Genomic DNA, 20,944 nt, shown 5'->3' with positions numbered 1-20,944 from the left:
GGGCTGTCACAGCACATTATAGTGATGGCAATTAGCTATCTCCAGGAAATAAGTTTTCATGTTTGGCTTTGTCTCTTCTGCTGTGGTTCAGGTTGACTCTGCCCCTGTAGCGGCTGTTTACACTGGCCACTTTGTAGCCATCCTTGATTTCAAAAACAAGCTTTTCAGAAGGATTTCAGGTACCCAGGCAACTATAATCTCTTGGGAAAGCTGAATTCCCACTTGGCTCTGTATATCTAATATCATGACAACTCTTAGTTTTACTGTTTTGGCGCACCAGCATGATGGAACATCACAAGACAGTCCTGCTTTCTCCTCCAAATACTCTCAAAAAATTCTCTCTCCCAATATTGTTTTTACTCTTTATATTCCATCTAAGTTTAGATCTGATTTTCAGTGAGTGAAATATGTGAGAAGTGATTCAGACCCTTCTGGACAATAAATCATGTATGTAACCCCTGGATATCCATCACGAAGCAAAAAGAATTGGCTTTCTCAAGTGAAGTTTCCGTGGTGTGTGCGACCGTACCAGTCATGTAATGTAAATACAGAAGCTTACTTCCATAGTTCCCAGCTCAGCAGGAGATGCAAAAACAAAGATCAGATATCAACTCTTTGTCCTTCACGTCTAGGAGCTTGCCACCGCTGCGAGTTTTATCAGCAAATACTCTGCTTCCCCAAACCTCCTCAGCTGCCAGAAGTCTACGGTGGCTAGAAAAAGCTTCCCTGGGGGAAAAAACCAACAACCTAGAACTGTCTGGTGTACTGGTACAAACTGTGACTTAACCCTGACAACCTCTTTTGTTGATGTCTGTGCAGAAAAGGCTACAACTTTTGATGGCAACTTGTAAACAACAGCACCCAAAAGGGATCATGACCTTGAGACCTCGCAGAAGGATCTTGCAAGCATAGAGGTGGTCCCATCAGAAAATGCCTGTAAAGCTGCTGCCCTGAAATCCCACCTCTCCCAGCTCTCTGCGGCTACACAGCAAATGCTTTTAGCCTCCTTTGGAAGTGTGTTCTGGAAGGCCATAGGATGGTTTCCTGGTTTCTCACCCCAAAATGCAGGCTCTGCCATTAACCATGATTCAGCCACTGGTAATGCACACTCAGGTGCACGTTACAAAATCTGGCGTCGATGTTTCTGGCTGGAGTACTGAGCAGGCAGACTCACCCGTGCACAAAGCGGTACCAGAAGCGGTACCACTCTGCTCCTACCAACGAGGGCTCTGTGCAGATGCCAGTTTTTCCCTTGCTTTTCCCATTCCACCTCTCTTTACCCTTAACGCGCTCACATCGAGGGCTACCTCAGGGCACCCCTCAGGCGCTGCCTGCCCTCAGCCACCACCCCGGGGCTGACGGAGGAGGCTCCCCTCGCACCGTCCCAACGTCCTTTAGTCCATTTTTGATTATTTTTCGCCCCAACGCGCCCTTTTCCCCCTCAGGAACCGCGAGGCGGCGGGCGGGACCCCTCACCCCGCTAACCCCGTGGGCGAGCGGGGCCTTTCCCGCTCCTTTCCTCAGCCACCCCCGGCCCCTCAGCAGCTCCCCCCCCCCCCCATCCCGGGGCTTCCCCCGGCCCCTCACGGAGCCTCCCGGCCGGCCGGGCCCGGGGCCCCGCCGCACTGCGCATGAGCGGGAGGCGGCGGAAGGGCCCGTGAGGAGCCGGGAGCCGCCGCCGGAGGAAGCCGCCGCCGATCGCCGCCGCCGCCGCCCTCAGCGTCTGCCCGAGCCGGGAGGGAAGAGGCCCGCAGAGCCCCCACCATGGTGAGCGGCCTCCCCCCGCCGCCCCTCGGCTCCGGGCGCGGAGCCCAAGCGGCGCTGAGGGGGTAGGGGCAGCCGGGGCCTAGTCGCGGCGGGCCGGGGTGTCCCGGAGCTCCCGGCTCTCCTCCGCCCTCAGATTCTCTCCCTCAGGGCTCTGGGGCTCTCGGTCCTGCCGCTGAGGGGCCGGGGGCTGCTCCCGGGCTGCCAGGGCCTAGGTTGGGGGGCGCCGGGCTGAGGGGGAGGCCTCCGGCCCGCGGGGGTCCGGCAGCTTTGTGCGGGCCCCGAGCTCCGGCAGCAGAGGGAAAGGAGAGCGGGGGGGTTGTGAGGGAGCCCTGGGACAGGGCAGGGGGCTGCCACAGGGGGGCTCGGGGGGTTTTGGGGGCTGTGGGGGAGGCTCCGGGCCCGTTAAGCCTTGGGGAGCTGGTGGGGAACTTGGCCGCTCTGCTCCTTCTAGGGTTGGTCGGAGGGTTTCTGGGGAGTCGCTTTGTGTGGGTTTGGTGAGGTGCTTTTGGGGTAAGTGGTGTAAAAGAGGGCCTGGCTGTCCTGCATCTGCTGTGCATTGTCCTGTCCCTAACAGCGAAGGGCTTGTGTACTCGAAAATCACTTGACTTTCTCCTTTCCCCTCTGGAGGGAAACCACGCTGCTGCTATTTCTGTGTGCTCGAACAAAAGGTGATGATGTTCCCGAGCGTTAAATAAGGGATCCTCGCTGGCTTGTAGCATCCAGTGTCTTATGTACCTGAGGGAATGTATTTACAGTCGCACTTCTAGGCCTCTTCTGTATACAGAAGTTGTACAGCTTCAACTACATCTGTAGGCTTAAAGTAGCACAACTTTTCTGTAGAAGCTGCGTTGCCTTAGGAAAGGTGTAGGAGAGAGGCTGAGATCTACGCTGCACGTTTGTTGGTACAAAGATATCTTACGCAGCTAATATGATTCTGGCAAGCAGTGTTCAGAGTGTATAAAAAAAAAAAAAAGGACACCTCTAGCTGATGGGGTGATGTTGGCATGAAAGTTTGGTTAGCCAGGATTTAAATTAGTGGTGTGGTACGTAGACCTCTAATAAACCTGTCACTGTGTTACCAATATAATTTTTAATTGAATAGTTTTATGTAGATCTTCCTGTGAATTTTCTTAAGGGAGCTTGAAACTAAGGTTGAGTCTGTAGAGGTGTCTGACAGCAATTCCGCAGCTCTCGGGACTGTCCCAAATAACTGTTCCCTAGTAATGTTACACAACTTCTAACAAAGACTTTTTTCCCATAAAAATCACCTAGAGCTGTCTCACGGTGTATCTGGTGTGAGCATACAAAATAAATACACGGTTAATGTCTTGTGTGAACACTTATTTTTGGTTGGCTCTGTGGTTAGGGATATAAATTGAACAGCGCTGTTGTAAATGGCAATGTAACAAATATTATGGCAATATAACAACAGACACATCAAACTGAACAGCCTTTTGTGGGGAAATGTAGAATCCGATCTGCTTTGGCTTCTCAGAAATACTGAAGTGAAGAGCTAGCAGATAGGCTCCGTGGAACAATCCTGCCCAGAGAGATGTATTTATCAGACCTGAACGCTCTGGTCGTGGCCTCGAGCGGGCTGTTCGGCACTGTGTTTTCCAGGTCGTGCTTGTTGGCTCCAACACCTGGGTGAAAGGATGTCACAGGTACTGAAGCAGGGCTAAATGACAGGCTGCGGGTTTTATAGGTTATAAATATAGGTATGAAATGTTTCCAGTGTCCAAGGTTCTATACCTATGCCTGTTCCATCAAAATCCTCTATTTAGTAGGGGAAAGAGCAGGGAGGCTTCTTCCCAGGGATCTGAAGATCTCACCCAGAAGCACACGGTTGGACATCCCGTCCGCCTGCCCGCATGCACGGCTGCTCTGGCGAGTCCTTCCAGTGGCTGGGGCAGGTTCCTGGGGCCGGCTGCTCGTCCAGCACAGCTCGTCCCGTGCTGCCATTGAGGCTCCTGCAGTGGAGCTCTGGTTCTGGCTCACCTGAGCAGCGCTGCCCATTGGGGCGCTTCTGGAGCTGACAGCCCCATCAGTGTTCCTCCTGCCGCCGCTGTCAGGACAAAGTTTCCTGGTGTTGAGTTGTCTTTGTCCGACACCTGGAAGGGAGGCCGGCGTGGCAGCCTGTTAGGCTCGCTCTGGTGTTTTGGTTAACTTGAAAGGTGCTTTCCGTCCAGCTCGCAGCGCTCAGGTACGCTGCCCGGCGGGGTTCCCGGGGCCACTTGCAGCTGTGTGCCTCTCCTCCCCACGTTTCTATTCCATCTGAGCACCTCCCGTAACAGTGGTCACCTTTTGCCATGTCTGTTGTGTTGCTGCTTCAGCTCGGTTACTTCAGACAAGTAACGTGCCTGCCACTGCCGACAGGGTTGCTGGCAGCAAGTTGATCCAGCGTACCCTGAGCCATCTTCTGAGGAGGAGAGCTCCCAACTTTGCTGTTGTAAATGATTTAATGGATTTAGAACTGTGTGATACTCCAGGCAAGCATGCACCTATCTGTACCTTTATCCAGAGCCAAAAGCCAACCTTCCCTGTATTTACAGGATCTCTTATATTGTCCAGTTTGTGCTCTCCAACGAATATTTCTGTGCTGATAAATGCATCATTCCTTAAATACATTATTTCTTAGTGCAAACCTCAGGTGACAGGAAGTTGAAGTTCTTGTAATACTGAATTTTTAAGTGTCTGACACTGTCCTGTAATGTTATTGTACTTCATGACATTGTTATTTAGTGTTTCACCCAACGAGCTATTCTGCCTGGCTATTTTTTTTATGGTGCATATTCATGTCTGTAGTAGTTTGTTGATATTAAATGTTTGGTGTCGGTTCTCCTATAGTAAAACTTGTGGATTCTTGGCATCATGCTTAGGACCAAGCAGTCTGAGTGCTAGACAAGATGGTGCATGATCTTGTTTCCTCTCCCTGCTAACCAGAGAACCCTTTGAACTTGCACTGTAAAATCACTTTTAACTGGAGCCATGAAAAAATTGTTCGGGAATATGAACTACTCTGAGAACAAGGTGTGAAATTTATTATGTAGCTCTTGATATTTTACTCGTGTTTTATGGTGCCAATGCAAATTCAGGGTATGAAAACAGCTTCTAATGGGTGAACAGAGCTTCTAATCTGGAGCAGAGTTAAGAGTGCTGAACAACTGACAGCTTTTTTTAAGTTGAAAATGCCCAGATTTTTGGTGTTCCCTTTATCTTTCAGGTTAATGTCAATTGCCCTAAAACACCTACTGCTTTCCTCTGGGTAGCTGCCTGTTATTGCTCTTCTGTGCAACACTTTCAGCCTGTATGCAAGTACTGAAATCATTTTATCCACTAAACTTTAGAAGGTGTAAAAAGCAACTTTGATTTTCTGTTGCCTGTGATTTTCTCTTTGGATTTTGTATATCAACAGGCCTTGTAAATGTCGGTTTTGTTGTGTTCCACTGCAAACAAATGGATTTCAAGTCAGTTTCAAATAGCTTAAAAATCACTTTACAGTCTTCCTTTGCGTGCCCCTTTTTTGGGTAAAAAAACCTGCTGTAGAACATAAAAATTTAATTGAAGGACACGTTTATTTATATTATACAGAAAACACAGCTATTTAATTGTCTATGTTGTTAACTTGGATTTAACGTGTTTTTATGTATATATATGTCATTGAAATTGGATTAAAATCTAATTATGTGTATTCATAGCCTTCTGGCAGAAGTAAGTTGTAATTAACTTTTGTTTTCTTATCAAACAAAGAAAAACATTCCCGATTTTGCGTTTTAAGCTCTAGCCGCGGATTTGTCAAATCGAGGCAATAAACAGATTACTTGCAGGCATTTTGTACGTTCCTCTGGCTATAGTGCAACGTGGAGTGATTCAGACATAGCAGGAGGAATACTCTTCTGAGCACGTTTTGAGGAAGGAATATTCTTTGTGTGCACACAAAGACGCGGCAGAAGTGGTGGTCGTGGTCTGTAAGGTAACCGCGTGCACAGACCCGTGCCGTGCGTGGGCTGACGGTATTTGGCGTCTGACCCGATGTCACTGGGGTCCTTTGAAAGTGCGTGGATGCTTCCTGCAGCCAGGTATCTTGCTAGGGTTTGGAGGGGGTGAGGCTATTTTAGAAAAGGCTTTTACCTGTCACCTGCATGAGAACCAAAGAGTCTTTTCTTTGAGTCCAAACTGCGAGAAATGCGCAGCTGCCCCATCGTTCAATTCCTGTAGTTAGCAGGGAAACTAGCAAGAGGCAGATCCACTGAGCGTGGGGAAGGGGAAAAGCAGGGTTTGTCACTGAAAAGTGATACTGCAGATGCCTTTTTGGGGGCCATAAGGAATTTGGGGCAGGGATAGATCAAACTGATTGTACACTGCTTGTCTGGCAGCCACATATAGCCGTGAAGCCAAGTCCAAGAGCGGCGTTTCGGTAGGAATCCAAAGGCTCTCTCCAGCCCTAGCAGTGTGGGATGAAGGTTGTTTATGTTTCCCATGGACGTTATCCAGGGGAGTGGAGCCTTCGTACGGCTGCTTGTTATCCAGGAAACGGTGGTGACCGGTGTGTAGAGTTGATTTCTGAATGTGAGGTGGCTAAAAATTGAGTGTAGAAGATGAGGAAAAATAACCATGTAAGCAGAGTTGGCAGGTCACTTCCAGCGTTTGCTTTTGGCCTCGACTGGGAAAGCTTACTCCCCTAGTTGGAGGGAATTGCAGTCTGAGGCCAGAAAAGGGAAAAAAGACCAAAGTGTGGATTTTTTTTATTTTATTTTTTTATTGTTCACTGAAGTATCTAATAGTGGTCACAACCAAGGATGGGTTATTGAATTAGAATCATCAACTTCGGTGCTAGATGGGGAGAGGGAAGTGTTCACTTTAACATAGCATCAGAAGTTGCAAGGAAAGATAAAAATATTGTGGAGCTATGAATCTACATAATGTAGCTTTCAATTTAGAGAAGTTATTCCATGTTTCAAAGTTCACCTTCTGTCTCTTGTAACATCCGCATTGTAAAAGGCGGAATGGACACTGCACAAACCTGATTGAAGGTGAGCTGGTCCAAATTCTTCCTTTATCCCTTACCCCAAACGGTAGAACTTATTAGAAAATCTGTTGCGTTTTTTTTCTGTTGGTTTTCACTGGTGTATTTTAGCAAGAAATATATCTGTTAAATGCGATTCTGTCTTTCCTTTTAACTAGCATTAAAGTGGAGGTATTTTAAATGGGTTGCATTACGTTGCAGCGCACACAGTTGCAGTGTGAGGTGTTTGTTACCTGATGGCTACAAGATTAAAGGCTGGAGGTGCTTGTGGCTTTGCTCTTGCACACTTAAAACAGTAACAGACTGTTGGAGCTTGGCTGCTAGAAATAGCCCTTAAAAGTGCAGGAGGTTTGGAACCTGTTCCCGCCTGAAGTGTGGGTTTTTAATGGGATGAAAAAAGAGCTCCGAGAGGATAACAAAAACGGCAGCAATTCCATCTCTTGCTGTCCTATCATAGGCCTCCAAGGAGTTGTCCAGTTTCTTGGGATATGGAGAGTCTCATCCACCTTGGTAAGCTTCTGAGGGAGCATTCATCATAAAGGGCTTTGAGCTTCATTAAAAATAAAGTCATCTTTGACCAGTAAAGATAGAGGTATTCCAGAAAAAAATATACCCAAACAGTGTGATTTATTGCATCTTACAGTATTAGCAAATGCTGTGTGTGCTATTGCCTGTTATAAGCTGCTTGACTCTTGGCAAATTCAGTGTTCTTTTTTTGTTGTTGTTTTCAGAGGGTTTTATATTGTTCCTGTTCAACTGGGGAATCCCAGACACAGGAAGATCCTCATGCATATATAGGGTTAAACTTTTATCATAAACCCGAATCGATCTAATAAATTGCATACCATTTTTACGTGACAGCCCACAAAACCCACTACCTGTTGTGGTTTTCATTGTCCGTGATGAACCCTTGTAAGCCTCTTCCTTGACCTTTCTGTTGTGTGTCCTAGCTTTTAGACTTTATCCTTGCAGCAGTAGGACAGAGCAAAGCCTCTTTCTCGAGGTTTTACAGAATACTCGGTTTAAGAAGCGTTGTGCACCTTAGAAACTAATGATTAAAGGCACCAACTTTCTCCAAAAAAAAAAAAAAAAAGGGATGACCTGAGCTGCTTTTTTTCCTTTTTTCAAGTGTGACTGCCCCATAGTGCAGCTGAGCCTCCGGTGACGCAGCAGCCTGGCAGTGTGGAACTGATTTGGGGAAGCTGGTGATTGGTACAGAAAGTAAGACATGCGGCTGTTCCGTCTGCGTTTGGCATTCCATGCCGTGCTTTGCTTTAATTTGGCTGAATTTACAGAGCGATTTTGAAAACTGCAACTGCAAATTCATTTGTCGTTCCTGGAAGTCCTGCCACATGGCTTACTCAGCATCAGCTGTCTGACTTTGGTGAAGGTCTCAGCTTGGTCCTGCTTGGTGCTCAACGTCTGCCGTGAAGCACAAAGCCGGCCCCAGTTCCCAGCAGCGGGGCTGGAACCAGGCCTGAGAATTGGCCTTACAGAAGCATCTTCGTAGCTGAAGGTCCAGTGTGAGAAATGTGTTGGAGAGGCTGAAATAAAGAAGCAACGCATAGCTTTAGAAGTCATAGAGACCAGCACGGGTGTGTTGAAATCTGCAGTGGGAGTTGGAGATGCAGGGTTGCTTGATGGTGTCGTGGGTTTTAAGGCAACGTGCTTCTAGTGTGTTCAGGTGTTAGTGTAAACCCCATACTTTGCTCTTATGAACTGTAATGCGCTTGTTCACTGTCATCAGGCAGGAGAAATGATGTTGAGTTTTAGGGCAGATTAATTTGTGTTCTGTTGGTGAGCTTTTCTAATGGCAGTGTGATTGGACATGAATTGTTCTCTGGAATGAGGAGCTCTGGCTCATACTTCTGACCCGTTCTTTCTTTGGCTGAGGGTGGTTTATAGCTCCTAGAGATTGATATTTGCCTCTCTATCTTTCCTTTACCCCTGGAGAAAGAGCCGTGCACTTTGAAATGGCAAAAATGAAACGAATATGTAAATCTAGGTAGAATGCAAGGCAAAGTACATGTGAGATATTTGTGCCATGTAAGAAGCATGATCCGGATCTGAGAAGCCAGGTCAGGGCTGAATTTGGATGTAGTGCAAGAGCTGTAAGATGGCTTTCTCCTGATCAGCAGTTAGCTTCATGTAACTGATACCTTGGAAATACCACGTGTGCTTCTCCTCAGCAAAAATATCCCTGGGAATCTCCCTGCAGCAATAAATGTCGGGCAGCAAACTCCCCACTCGGTTTTGGGCTGGAGCAGGGCAGCTGGTCCTGGCCTGAGCCAAGGGCCGGATTCTGCAGCTCTCCCCAGCTAGCTGCTTCCCTGCCTACTGCAGGTGAAGTTCTGTGCCTTTTTTTCCTTTTTTTATAGCTTCAGTTGCTGCACCTGTGAAATGGAGACAATGCCTCCTCGCAGGAATGTTTGGCAAATCGTGTAGGTGGAGCTGAGCACCTTCAAAGTGAAAATTTCTCTAAATTGGTCTTTTAAGGTATTTCAGCGCGTAGCTCCCTGAAACATCTGAGCCAGCGCAGTGCCTTGCTGCCGCCTGGGGTTACCTGATCCCGGCAGTGTGGTCTCACAGCAATTCCTGCTGCCCCCAGTGGTTGTCCTCCAGTCTTTTGGGGTGCATGGTATTCACCCCACATCTCTGGGAGGCCGGTACTCTGGGGTGGGACGAGTGCCAGCCTCTCTGTCGGTGATGGTGAGCCCTGAAATGGCCTCTTCTGCACGAGGACTTCTTCCCTTTGAGTTGGTATTTGCTGTCTATGTTGAGTCAATTAATCTGTCAAGTATTTTGATAGCCACAGGCTTTACTTAAGCATTTAAATTACCCGTTCTTGGTAGGCGTACCATTTTGCCATTAAGAAAAAATGCTTTCTTTTTTTTTTTTTTCTTCTTAAAAATTGGTTTAAATACAGTCAGGTGTAAGCAGGGACACATTTGTGAATTTGCTATGCCCTCTGGTTCTCTCTCAAGATATGCAATAATAATACTCGTTTTTTAACTTCTTTGATTGCTTTGCCAGCGTGGTTTCTGTGATGATTCAGCTCAGTTTTGTTACCTTCATTCTAGGTATTTTACATGGTAAGTTTGAAACATACTGGTGTGCATTGCCTATGCAGCAGTAAGAATGCATCCCTCTTATGCATCCAAGAGGTTCTTTGATCTAACTGTACCAAAACACATAACAATCTGTTCGCATATAAAACAATATCTGTATCTTCTAATTTAGCAATTAAAAAAAAAAAAAAGTGCTGTTTTTAAGTGTCTGTTGCTAGAAAGAGCCTCAACTGCTGGGGAAAATTGTACTGATTTAAAAAAAAAAAAAAGTACTGAATTTTTTCCTTCTGATAAAACATTTCTAGTTTCGGTGTTGTCTGTTTTTGCTAGAACAAGTTGAAATCATCACAGAAGGATAAAGTGCGTCAGTTTATGGTCTTCACGCAATCTAGTGAAAAGACAGCGGTGAGTTGTCTGTCTCAGAATGACTGGAAGCTAGATGTTGCAACAGACAACTTTTTTCAAAATCCTGAACTTTATATACGAGAGAGCGTTAAAGGCTCGTTGGACAGAAAGAAATTAGAACAGCTATATAACAGATACAAAGGTGAGTACCCTGGGTCTTAAGCCCTATTTCCTGGTTGTATGTATTCTTAATTACGGTGTGTAAGGCAGAAGGGAAGTATACGTAGGTTTCTGCTTCGCAAGGTCTCTGCTTTGACTTATGCACTTTAAATATATGTCCAATTGTACAAGATTAGGGTTTGAAACTGGAATTGTCAGTACAGTGAGTAACTGTAATGGTCACTGTGGATTTTATGTGACTCTTTTGGGGGAAGCATTTCACTCAGGACTTGCTTCTGACAAAGGGTTGCATAACAGTGACAGATTCTACCTTAATTTTTATTCACCTGGTGCTTATTATCAGTGTTAAAAGAACAGTGTTCTGTTAGCAGAAAATGAAGTCTTTTTATTTATTTATACAGGCAGCGTTCAGCTGAGAGTATCCCACCACATACATTAAAGTGGATTCAGAACAGTAGAACAAATTCAGTGATTTAGCTCTAAGAGAAAAAGTTCTAAATTCTGTCAGTTTTTATGTGTGGACATAATCCAGATACCATTTTCCTCAAGTTTTCGTTGGCTTGTGTTAGCAGATTTTTGTTAGTGCACTTGAAACGTGAACATCTTACTTCCAGACAAGATGTAGATTGATTTCTTCATGGAAAGGCATGTGCCTGGCTGGAATTGGTAATGAGGCAACGTAACTTTACTCTTGGAATTTACCATGTCCAAACTCACGTGTGCTGGTGATGCCAGAAAATGCACAAAGCTCGTGTTGATTTAGTTGTTTATGTGGAGATTTGATTATTGTGTCAGTACAGCTTATGAATGGATGCCGCAGAATTGTTTATAAAGATACCCCAAATCTTACTAAAGATGCCAGTAAGTGTGCTGGTGGGAAAGGACTGCTCTTCTGTCTCTGGAATGAGTCAGAATATCATGCATGTTAGGAAGAAACCAAATCTTTGCTGTGCTTTTGTCTCTCAATAAAAATGACATAAGCTTCATTGTACGGGAAGCTTCATTGTTGAAACTTCCTCAAATGTTAAAGCTTAAGTATTGGAAGTACTAAACTAATTCTGTTTTTAAAAATACATGCTTTTAAGAGCTTATCCCAGAAATGATTTGAAAATGGTTTTCTCAAAGACTATTGTTGAATAAATCTAGTATTTCCAAAATCGCTTTTTTTTTCTTTTGATGCTTACTTTTATACCCCAAAGATCCTCAAGATGAAAATAAAATCGGTATAGATGGTATACAGCAGTTTTGTGATGATCTAGCTCTCGACCCAGCCAGCATTACTGTACTCATCATTGCATGGAAATTCCGAGCTGCAACACAGTGTGAATTTTCAAAGCTGGAGTTCATGGATGGAATGACTGAGTTAGGGTAAGTGTGCAGTATTAGAGACTGTCATGCCAGAAATTGGAACAGTTCTGCTCTGAGGAATTCAGAATCACATTGCCCTTTCAGACTTCGGAGGCTTTTCAGAGGCTAGCATCACTTGTCTGCCTCTGTAAAAATGCATCTACTGTCCGTGTGCTAGATGCTTAGTGACCAGCAAAAGGAAGGTGGGTTTGAGTGCTGCTTGCCTTGGTTGCGTGAGTTAGCTGCTGTAGAGTTATTCAAGTAGGCAAAGCAAGGTTGTTGGTCGGCAGTCCAGCATACCTGAGTTATCCCTGTGTAGTGTGAATATAATAATCTTTATCATGTTTTTCTAAAAATAGTGGAATAATAATTTTTATAATTCTATATAAAATTATGGAATCTGATCCATAAGCTAGTATGTGCAAATGGCAATGTGAAGAAAGAACAAAGAAATTAAGATGTTGTATAAATACAGACTAGCCTGATTTTGTTTGTTTGTTTGTTTTTGTTTTGAGAACTGTATTGTATTCCATGAAAATGTTATAAAAGACTTCTAAAGTTGTGTCTCTTACAGCAAAACGAATAACACACAAATAAACATGCTTTTTAAAATGCAGATGTGACAGCATAGAAAAACTAAAGGCTCAGATTCCTAAAATGGAACAAGAATTAAAAGAGCCGGGAAGATTTAAGGATTTTTATCAGTTTACTTTCAACTTCGCAAAGAATCCAGGACAGAAAGGTTTAGGTATGTATTCTTAATCATAAACATTTGTGCACAGATATGTGGAATGACTGATGAAAGCAGTAAGTGAAAGTATTACTGTGATCCCATGAGTCCGAAAGGTAACCTCTCTTGTGATAAAATACATGTTATTGTGAAAGATAGGAGTCAATGTCAGATTTTCAAGGTGATAGAAATATCTGTGTAATTAATATATTAGACTACAAAATTTTATGAGAGGGTTTATTCTCTTATGAAGAGTGTGTGAAATTCTCAGCACAATGGATTGCGGTCTAACATTAAAGGCATAATTACACCATTTGGAATTTGCAGTACTGAACAAATTAATTAAATTTTCACTTTTAGGGTAAATTTAAGCTGTAAAACTGATTTCCATATGAATGTACTTGTACAGTCCATCCGTGTAGCCAGATCTGAATCCTGCAAATAAATGAATGGGCTGATTCTTACTTTCTGTTGCTACAGTTGTGTAGACAGTAAATTGTGAGCAGGTGGAAGGTAAGTTACAGACAGAGTCAGTGTGCAACTGTTCACACCACAGAACTGATTACAGTTTCTTCAGATTACCATTGTGATGTTTGTATGTTATTCTTAATTTTTAAACAGCTTTAGACAGCAAGGAAAGCTTTTGTAAAATCCCTGTTAGGTGGTAAAAGTGAAATAATAAATTACAATGAGGTCATAAATAATTGATCAGTTCTAGTTATGTTTCTCAAGGCTTCAACATAAGCAGGACTGTTTGATGTAGTAATTATTTGCTATTTTCCTCTCCCCATTTCTAAGGTATTAAGAAGACTTGCATTATATTTCTGCTTTTTTTTCTGGTACCTTGTGCTATATAGAAATGAATCTTTTGAGCATCCCAGATGGAACAGACCTCAGTAAAAATGGTTTACCAGAAAAACTTAACTGCCTTGCTTTTCTTTCCCATTCATCAAAAAAGCTATTTGTGCAGGTTAAGCTCTAACAGCGATGAAGAGAAGTATTTCTCAGATCCAAATAGCACAAATATATATATATCATATGCACACAGGGTAAGGTTTTCAGTGTGGCTCCAGAAGTGATGTAGAACTAAGCATAAATCTGGATGTTTACCTACCTTTTTGGTGCCAATAAATGCATGGTTCTAGGCATGAATTTACAACAGGTCAGAATAATTCTGGAAACCCTGAAGCAAAAGAATATCAGGGAAGTGCAGTGCTGAAAAGTAAGTGCTCCTAGTTAGGCAATTAATTTTGTAGTGTCTAAATAGCGTCTTGTAGGCACTTGCAAATTGATTTTAATATATATTGGTCTCTGATCTTCTAAAAGTTGTGTAGTAGCTCAGGCACAGTTCTAGGAACATATGTCCTGTGCATAATTCCTTACTGCAGTGTAAATACTGTGGATGTTTTAAAAGTTCCTGTGATATCTGCATGTCACTTTAGAATACCCTTTAGCTGACGCTCATTGCAGACATTGTTTGCTTCTCCTGCATGCCTGTTTTGAGACTTCCATATTTGTTCCATACGTTTTTTTTCTGCGCTAGCAGATAATGAGAACGTTCCTGAGCGTTCTTTCAATTTTCTTAAGAAAATGTAAAATTAAATGCTTACTTTATTAAATATTTTGTGACTTCATAAAACATTCTAAAGCACGTAGCGTTGTCTGAATTATGTCTTTCCCCAGGAATAATATGGAAGTTGTATATAAGCATGTCAAAATGCACAGCTTGTTTATAATGTTTGTTCTACAATGTAGTCTAAATATGCAGAGATTTGATAACCTTGTATTTTTTGTTATGTCTACCATTACTGCATCACAAGTAAATAAAGCTTAGTTTTATGATCTGTTTCCTTGAGGAAATGATCAATTAAATCTGAACTCTGAATGTATTCGCTTTTAGAAATCCAGTAGTTTAAGTTGAAAGCTAAATCGTGAATTTTTATGTATGGATTCTTTGAAAAAGAGCTACGTAGCCTTTATGCTCTTGAACAAGTTGTCATTTTTGGATATTTAGTGATGCAGTGCATCTTCTGTTTAATTTAATGGAAACCCAACCTTAAGCCTTTAGTGTGAAATTACACCCCCTTGCCGCTGATTGAAAATCATCCACAAATTCTATTCATCAGTTTGGTCAGGAAGCATTATAATGTGTTTATGCTGTCAGAGAAGAACTTCTACTATCAAAGATACCAAACAATTCGGAATCTTCCCCAGCAGTCTTCTATGTTTCCTCCAGCAGTGTAGAGTTCAGTCTTTGTTTTGTTTGCTATTGGTTTCTCTTCTAAGGTCCACCTGCCTGGTTTGTTTGTTTGTTCTTAATAGATTAGGGGTTGGGAGAAAAGTGAATATGTTTTTTTTTGTTTGTTTGTTTGTTTTTCTCATGAGGTTCAGTTGCTCGTGTGCTTCTTCTCTCTTCTTCCACAAGAGGATTGTTTTTGGAAGAAGAGATTTAAGAGGCTGCAGCAAGATGTAAGAGCTTCTATGAAAAAGGAGGTCACTTAGCTAGGTAGCCTTTTGTAGTTACTTTAATTACTTGATGATGGATACTGAATTCAGGTAAGATCACAGCATTTTATTATACAGTACAGAGATCCTCTTTAATTCCTGGTAGTGGAGATCATGCTAGAGATCATGAGCTAGAGCTCATATACTTTTTTTTTTTTTGATCAACACGTTACTGTGTGTCACTAATAAACAGTAAGCACATGACATTTCAGCCTTTGGCAAGTACCATGGAGGCTTTTTTGTTTGTTTTCCCTCCTCATATGTTAGATTAACTAGTCTTCTCTCTAATTGCTGTGCTCTAACAGCTCCCACTGCTGACAGCAGCGTGCAGTTGCCTGATAGGCAGCATGTTCTTATTCCTGAACTCTGTCAGGTTGCTCAGTCACCCTGAGAAATGGATTCAAAACAAGCAAGAACTTCACAGCGGTCATTGAAATGCACAAAGTGAAACCCATCATCTGCTTATGCAATAATTAATACTTAAATAAAGAATATCTCAAAGGGAAACCTGTTGCAGAAATGAACTCTTGTCAAAGGCCATCTAACAAAGCCAGCAATGTTGCACTGAAAATGAAACCATAAATACAATTATTATTAAACTACCTTTTTATATGTATACAAGTAAAACAAAGCAGGTCATATTACAAAGTACTAAATTTTTGTCAAGTCAACAGTATATTTAAGACAAATATTTCACTGGATTGTATGTAAAGTATTGTTAGATAGCAAAAAGCATATGAAATTGTGTTTTGAACGTGTTGAATATGAATATGGGCAATTTTCAGTTCTGTATTCAGGTGACAGTTTCAAAATATGTAAAGTATTCACATAACAATTTGTTTATTTTGTAGAAGATTCACAAGTATATTTGCATCGTTCATCTTTTTACCCTTATGTATATGCAGTTCATCGTAGATACCTCTTGAGATGTATTGAAATGCAAATCTCTAAGAGTAATATATTTTAATATTACAGATTTAGAAATGGCCATTGCCTACTGGAATTTAGTACTTAACGGAAGATTTAAATTTCTAGACTTGTGGAACAAATTTTTGTTGGTAAGTTTTAAGTCTTTACATCAGTGGGACTGCAGTAATTTCAAAACCTGAAATATAAATATGTTTATATTTTTGAGTAGATGCAATGGACTGTTTTGTTACAGATCCCAGACGCTGCACTTCATAATGTATACAAAAAAAAGATGTGTTCTGGGGGTATGATTGTGTCCAAGACAGTAAAAGTGATTTTGTATATGTGTTCTTCATGCTTTTTTCTTGTATTTTCCATCCCTCCAAACAGGAGCATCATAAAAGATCAATACCTAAGGACACCTGGAACCTTCTTCTAGACTTTAGTACAATGATAGCAGATGATATGTCTAACTATGATGAAGAAGGTAAACGTTTCCCTTTATTTTCATTAACTTCTGCGTTATGCTATGTTTATTGCTGTGTATCCGGCACAGATATCTAATAGTGTAATTAGAGAACATCGCTGGTGATCTAATGCTCAGAGTTAGAGCTACTTTAAAACATGTTGTTATCTGTTTACTGTGGGTTTAGAAAAGAAATGCTGATGTTTTCTTAAATCCCTGTTTACTCTTTTTTCCTTCTTCATGAGCTCAGGTACTAACTCTTTCTTCTTGAGGAAAGACCCTCACATCTGTATTTAAAAACACGGATTCTCTGTCAGCGCAGTTTTTGGCATCTCCAACCAAGTAACTGATGTGTGGTCTATGCGTTTCCTTGTAGGGGTCCTCTGGTTATTGCATTTCTTAGTTTAGAATATTCTTGAAGTTTGATTGTTTTGGCTCAACATGAAGATTGGGCATGCGATAATACTAAAGTGAAACTGGCCACATGTAGGGGTTACAAAACATAAATAATTTTCTACAGCATGTGTTTCTTGTAAATTTTTGTATTGATTTTTTCGTCTTCTAGTCCATCTGCAGCCAAGAACTGCTAATTACCTTCAATGGTTGGAGGCAGATCAGTTGAGTGGAGGAAACTAAACTTCTTGATACTTCAGAACTGAGGGGAGCAAACTTCTACAATTTTAATAATTATGAACAGTTCTCATTCCCTTTTCATCAAGCGAATGGGCTGCTGCCCACGATAAGTCAACATAGTTTGGAAAGATTAAACGCAGAAAAGAATGTTCTAATGATTCGGAGTAAAAATCCTTTCAGGAAAAAAAACAACCCACCCACAATGTAACTTTCACATGATAACGGTGCACATGATCAAGAGAGTGGCATCTCTTTGGATATCACTGCCCGTAATATGAAAAATGTTCATATGCGTTTCAACTACCCCTTGATAAGGAATATGGAAGAGCATATATAGTATAATGCCAGTTTCATAGGGCATCGGCTACTGGGGTGCATTTTGTTTTTTGGGGTAAGGCTACCTATGTTGATTCTAACAGATGAGCATTGCATGCATGCAAGATCATATTGTGAGCTGTAAATGCTGTAGCATGCTGTGACATGCTGCTACTTAAGCATAGGCTCCTTCATACGATGTCGAGTGTTTGTTTTTTTGTTTTGTTTTGTTTTGTTTTGTTTTTTTAAAGCAGCTATTGCTGTCCTGGATACCAGGTTTGACTTATGGCTCCAGCAGCAGTAGTTTTTAAACTAGAACTTTTATTTTGGTTAGGAAGATGAAGGAGGTTATGAACCTTGAAAGGGTTCCGTATTAACTGGGTTTAAAGGAATGGAGAAATCTTGAGCCAGCTTTTAAATCTGAAGCAAGTAAATCAAATTAGTGTTTTGTTTTGTTTTGTTTTGCTTGAAACTAGTTAAGAATGGGAAGTAAATAACTTTATCTCTGAAGCTCTAAAAAGAAGTGCTTTGTTGATCTGATTTCTTATGTTCTGAGCCTTTTTTTTTTTTTTTTTCCTCTTTTAGGGGCATGGCCAGTTCTTATTGATGACTTTGTGGAATTTGCACGCCCTCAAATTGCTGGGACAAAAAGTACGACAGTGTAGCATTAAAGGACCCTTCTAGAGTGTACATAGTCTGTACAAATACCTGAAATGGAAAATTGCACAGTCAATTTCTGCTGGCTGGACTGAACTGAAGATCAATCCTCACAATGTGGCTGAGGGTTGAGACAAACCTTTAAGGATACATCTTGGACCATATCATATTTCATTCTTCTACTGGTGGTTTGGGCTTTTCTTCTAGTCTGGACCACTCTTGCCCGCTAAAATTCCAACATTGTGGATTTCATCATGGATTTTTTTTTCTTGTGTGTGGACCACCCTAGTTTCAGCTCCCATAAGTCCTAGAAGCTTTATAATTATTTTGAGGTTTCTGGTTTCACATAAAGCACAATGCTGGTCATCATCAGACAACTATTACATGGCATCTGAATTATACAGATCAACATCAAAACAATTTTTAAAAGAATCCTTAAATATACACTTGGGGCTAGTTGCAAAGACTATTGATAGCACTTCCTTTAAGAGTGATATATTTAAGTGTACTGGGTCTGATTTCTTTTTTTTGTTTGTTTTTTTCTTTTCCGGAAAACTACAGGTATCGTCTAAGTGAGTTTGAGCATCTGGTAAAAACAATTACAGAAAGAAACAAGAAAAACCGAGGTTGTTGATACTGGGCTATCTAGGTGCCTATCTGAATGGTTTGATTGTACATCAGCTGACTGTGAGAGCAGTTGAAGTACGACACAACTACTGTGCACTTACAGCACCCGCGTTTAATGTTCTAGTCGGCCTTCAGTGAGCATCATTTGGATGAACAGTGTGCGTAAGGGTAGAATCTAGTATGCTCTAGGTTATTATCTAAGAAAATAGATTTCATTACAGTTTTGAAATGCTTATCTGTCTGTCAAAGGAAGGCTTTTTCATTTCTGTGGAAATCTAAAACTTGAATATGATGAATTTGTGTCTTAAGTTTGCTACACAATGCAGTATTTTAAATTCAGACATTAAAATTTTATGCTTGAGGTATGAAGAATCAAATGGCCCTGATATAAAAAGAAGGTGGTGCGTTTGAAATGAAACTAGGTTTTGAAACCGTTATCCTGAGAAATAAGTTAAATCTTTACAACATACAGGTACTGCTGTTATAGATGACACCCGTTTTTAATTATTTTGTTGAGCTTTCCTTAAAAAGACATGTCACTGTGGTTGCCAAATATAGGAATGAAGAGTAAAGCGTTCCCAAACAGGCACAGATCAGATACAAAATACTACACTGGCTTAGTTTGCTTAAATTATTTTGTTGGTTCATCACTACTTCTCATTGTTTTACCGCATTTAACTAAAGCAAGTTCATTTTGTTCAAAAGAGGTTTTATCAGATGCTTTTTTATTTTTAATATTACAAGAGCTCGTGAGCTGCTTTTGCGCTAAACATGGTCTTTACTTCTCACTTAGTTATCTGTGAAGAGATCTGGTATCTTGAGATAAATACTACTCTGTAAAGCAAGCTGGAAACTACCAAGCTCCAGGGAAAAAAAAAAAAGACTATAGCTACAAATAGGGGTAGAGGTTTGAGTCCACGTGCTAAATAGTCCCACGGTAAGGCCAGAATTATTTCTGAAATGAGTAATTGGTACTTGCACTAAACAGCAGAACACTTCTATGCAGATGCTAAAAGTATTTTAGGAAAAAAATTGACTATTAAACTGCTAAAAATGCTTATTTCTGTTCTCTGAGGTTTGACCATGAGGCTAGCTTCCCCTTATAGCAGTGCCCTTTTAAGAAAAATCCAGCTGTGCGTTTATTTCAAGAATACATTTCCACAGAAACATTGCAGATTTTCTCCAGCTACTGGAATTGGCTATGCCAAAAAATGTGTGTTTTGCTGCTTTTCAGTATTTCCTTTCTAAATTCTGTGTAAATATAAATGGGGATTTGAAATTACGGGGTGGGTGTGTGTGTGGGGAAAAAGCTCTACAAGGTATCTATGCGTGCTGTTTTCTGTGTTGAGGGTTTTGGTACAGTTTCAGATTGATTTGTTCAAGTATGCTGTTTGGGAAGGAGAACTGACTTGGGTTTTTTTATCCCAATACAGACTTGTCCCTCAAAAAAAGTCTGAGATTGGGTAGTGGCATAATGCCGTGGTGTTTTAAAGACTATTCCTTTTGAATGCAAGATCTTTTCAACAAAATAGTGTTGTCATCAGTTTGGTACTACGTGCTTATAATTACTGTGTAATTATAAAGAAATACATAAAACTTTGACTAATTATGTTGCAGAAAAAGGTTATTTGTGCTATGATGGCATCTTAAGAATTTTTCAAAACAAAATTGAAAGAAACATTGATTTAACAGGGTGTTGTTCTAAGGACAAAATGCCTGGTTACAGAGAATATTTTGTACTGAAAAGTGCTCAGATGTGGCCATGTGTTTGTTTTTCCTTTATATATTTGTTTTGGTTTGTTTTTAAGAATGCAGACAGTTGCTTACTTGGATTGCTTTAATTCATAAGTGCTAATGTCCTCAATCTGATGATCTCCCCTTAATGGATCAATTTAATTTTGCCAAATGTCAGGAAAAAAAAAGGTAAACATCAAGTTTATAACCTGTTTTTATACATTAAATGTGTACAAAATTAGAAGTGCCCTGATATAAAACACTTAATCTCAAGATTATATTTAGTAAAAAGCATCATTTACATATCTCTGTAAGTTCAAATGTAACTTCTTACAATCCCTCTCATTACCAACAGAGGCAATAAAGCTCCAGTGAAATTGCCATGACTAAGTCTTCTCATGCATTGATTGTTTCAGCGCATTATTTGTGAGGCTGTCCTAGACCGTCCTTTTAACCAGGGGAAAAAAAAGTACGGAATACTTGACTCCTGCATGAAACATATATTCTATGGTGGGCAAGTCTTTTCTGGGGGAAAATAGTATAAGAACTGATGCAACATCTTGCCTGCTGCTTATGCTGAATGTTTACAGGTACAGAATGGAGCTGATCTGACCCAGCTATGCTGCATTAACATT

The 20,944-nt window shown here is 41.2% G+C and overlaps 1 protein-coding gene across 2 annotated transcripts; it reads left to right on the top strand.

Annotated features, from left to right (window-relative positions):
• The first annotated feature begins 1,601 nt into the window (after positions 1-1,601).
• On the top strand, positions 1,602-20,695 carry DCUN1D1 (defective in cullin neddylation 1 domain containing 1). 2 transcript variants are annotated; one of them, XM_027464672.3, is made up of 8 exons: positions 1,602-1,767; positions 10,192-10,408; positions 11,586-11,754; positions 12,351-12,481; positions 15,944-16,026; positions 16,268-16,364; positions 17,877-17,942; positions 18,510-20,695. In XM_027464672.3, the coding sequence occupies exons 1-8, from the start codon at positions 1,765-1,767 to the stop codon at positions 18,518-18,520; spliced, it is 777 nt and encodes a 258-aa protein (XP_027320473.1). In that variant the 5' UTR covers positions 1,602-1,764; the 3' UTR covers positions 18,521-20,695. The 2 variants fall into 2 exon arrangements, with proteins under 2 accessions (XP_027320473.1, XP_027320472.1); XM_027464671.3 differs by having other exon boundaries at positions 1,603-1,767; positions 17,877-20,695.
• The last annotated feature ends 249 nt before the right edge of the window (positions 20,696-20,944 follow it).

The sequence above is a fragment of the Anas platyrhynchos genome, chromosome 9, assembly GCF_047663525.1.
Source record: "Anas platyrhynchos isolate ZD024472 breed Pekin duck chromosome 9, IASCAAS_PekinDuck_T2T, whole genome shotgun sequence".
Taxonomy (NCBI): domain Eukaryota; kingdom Metazoa; phylum Chordata; class Aves; order Anseriformes; family Anatidae; genus Anas; species Anas platyrhynchos.
Note: the sequence above shows the minus strand (reverse complement) of the source record. Positions and strands in the feature narration are given on the sequence as shown.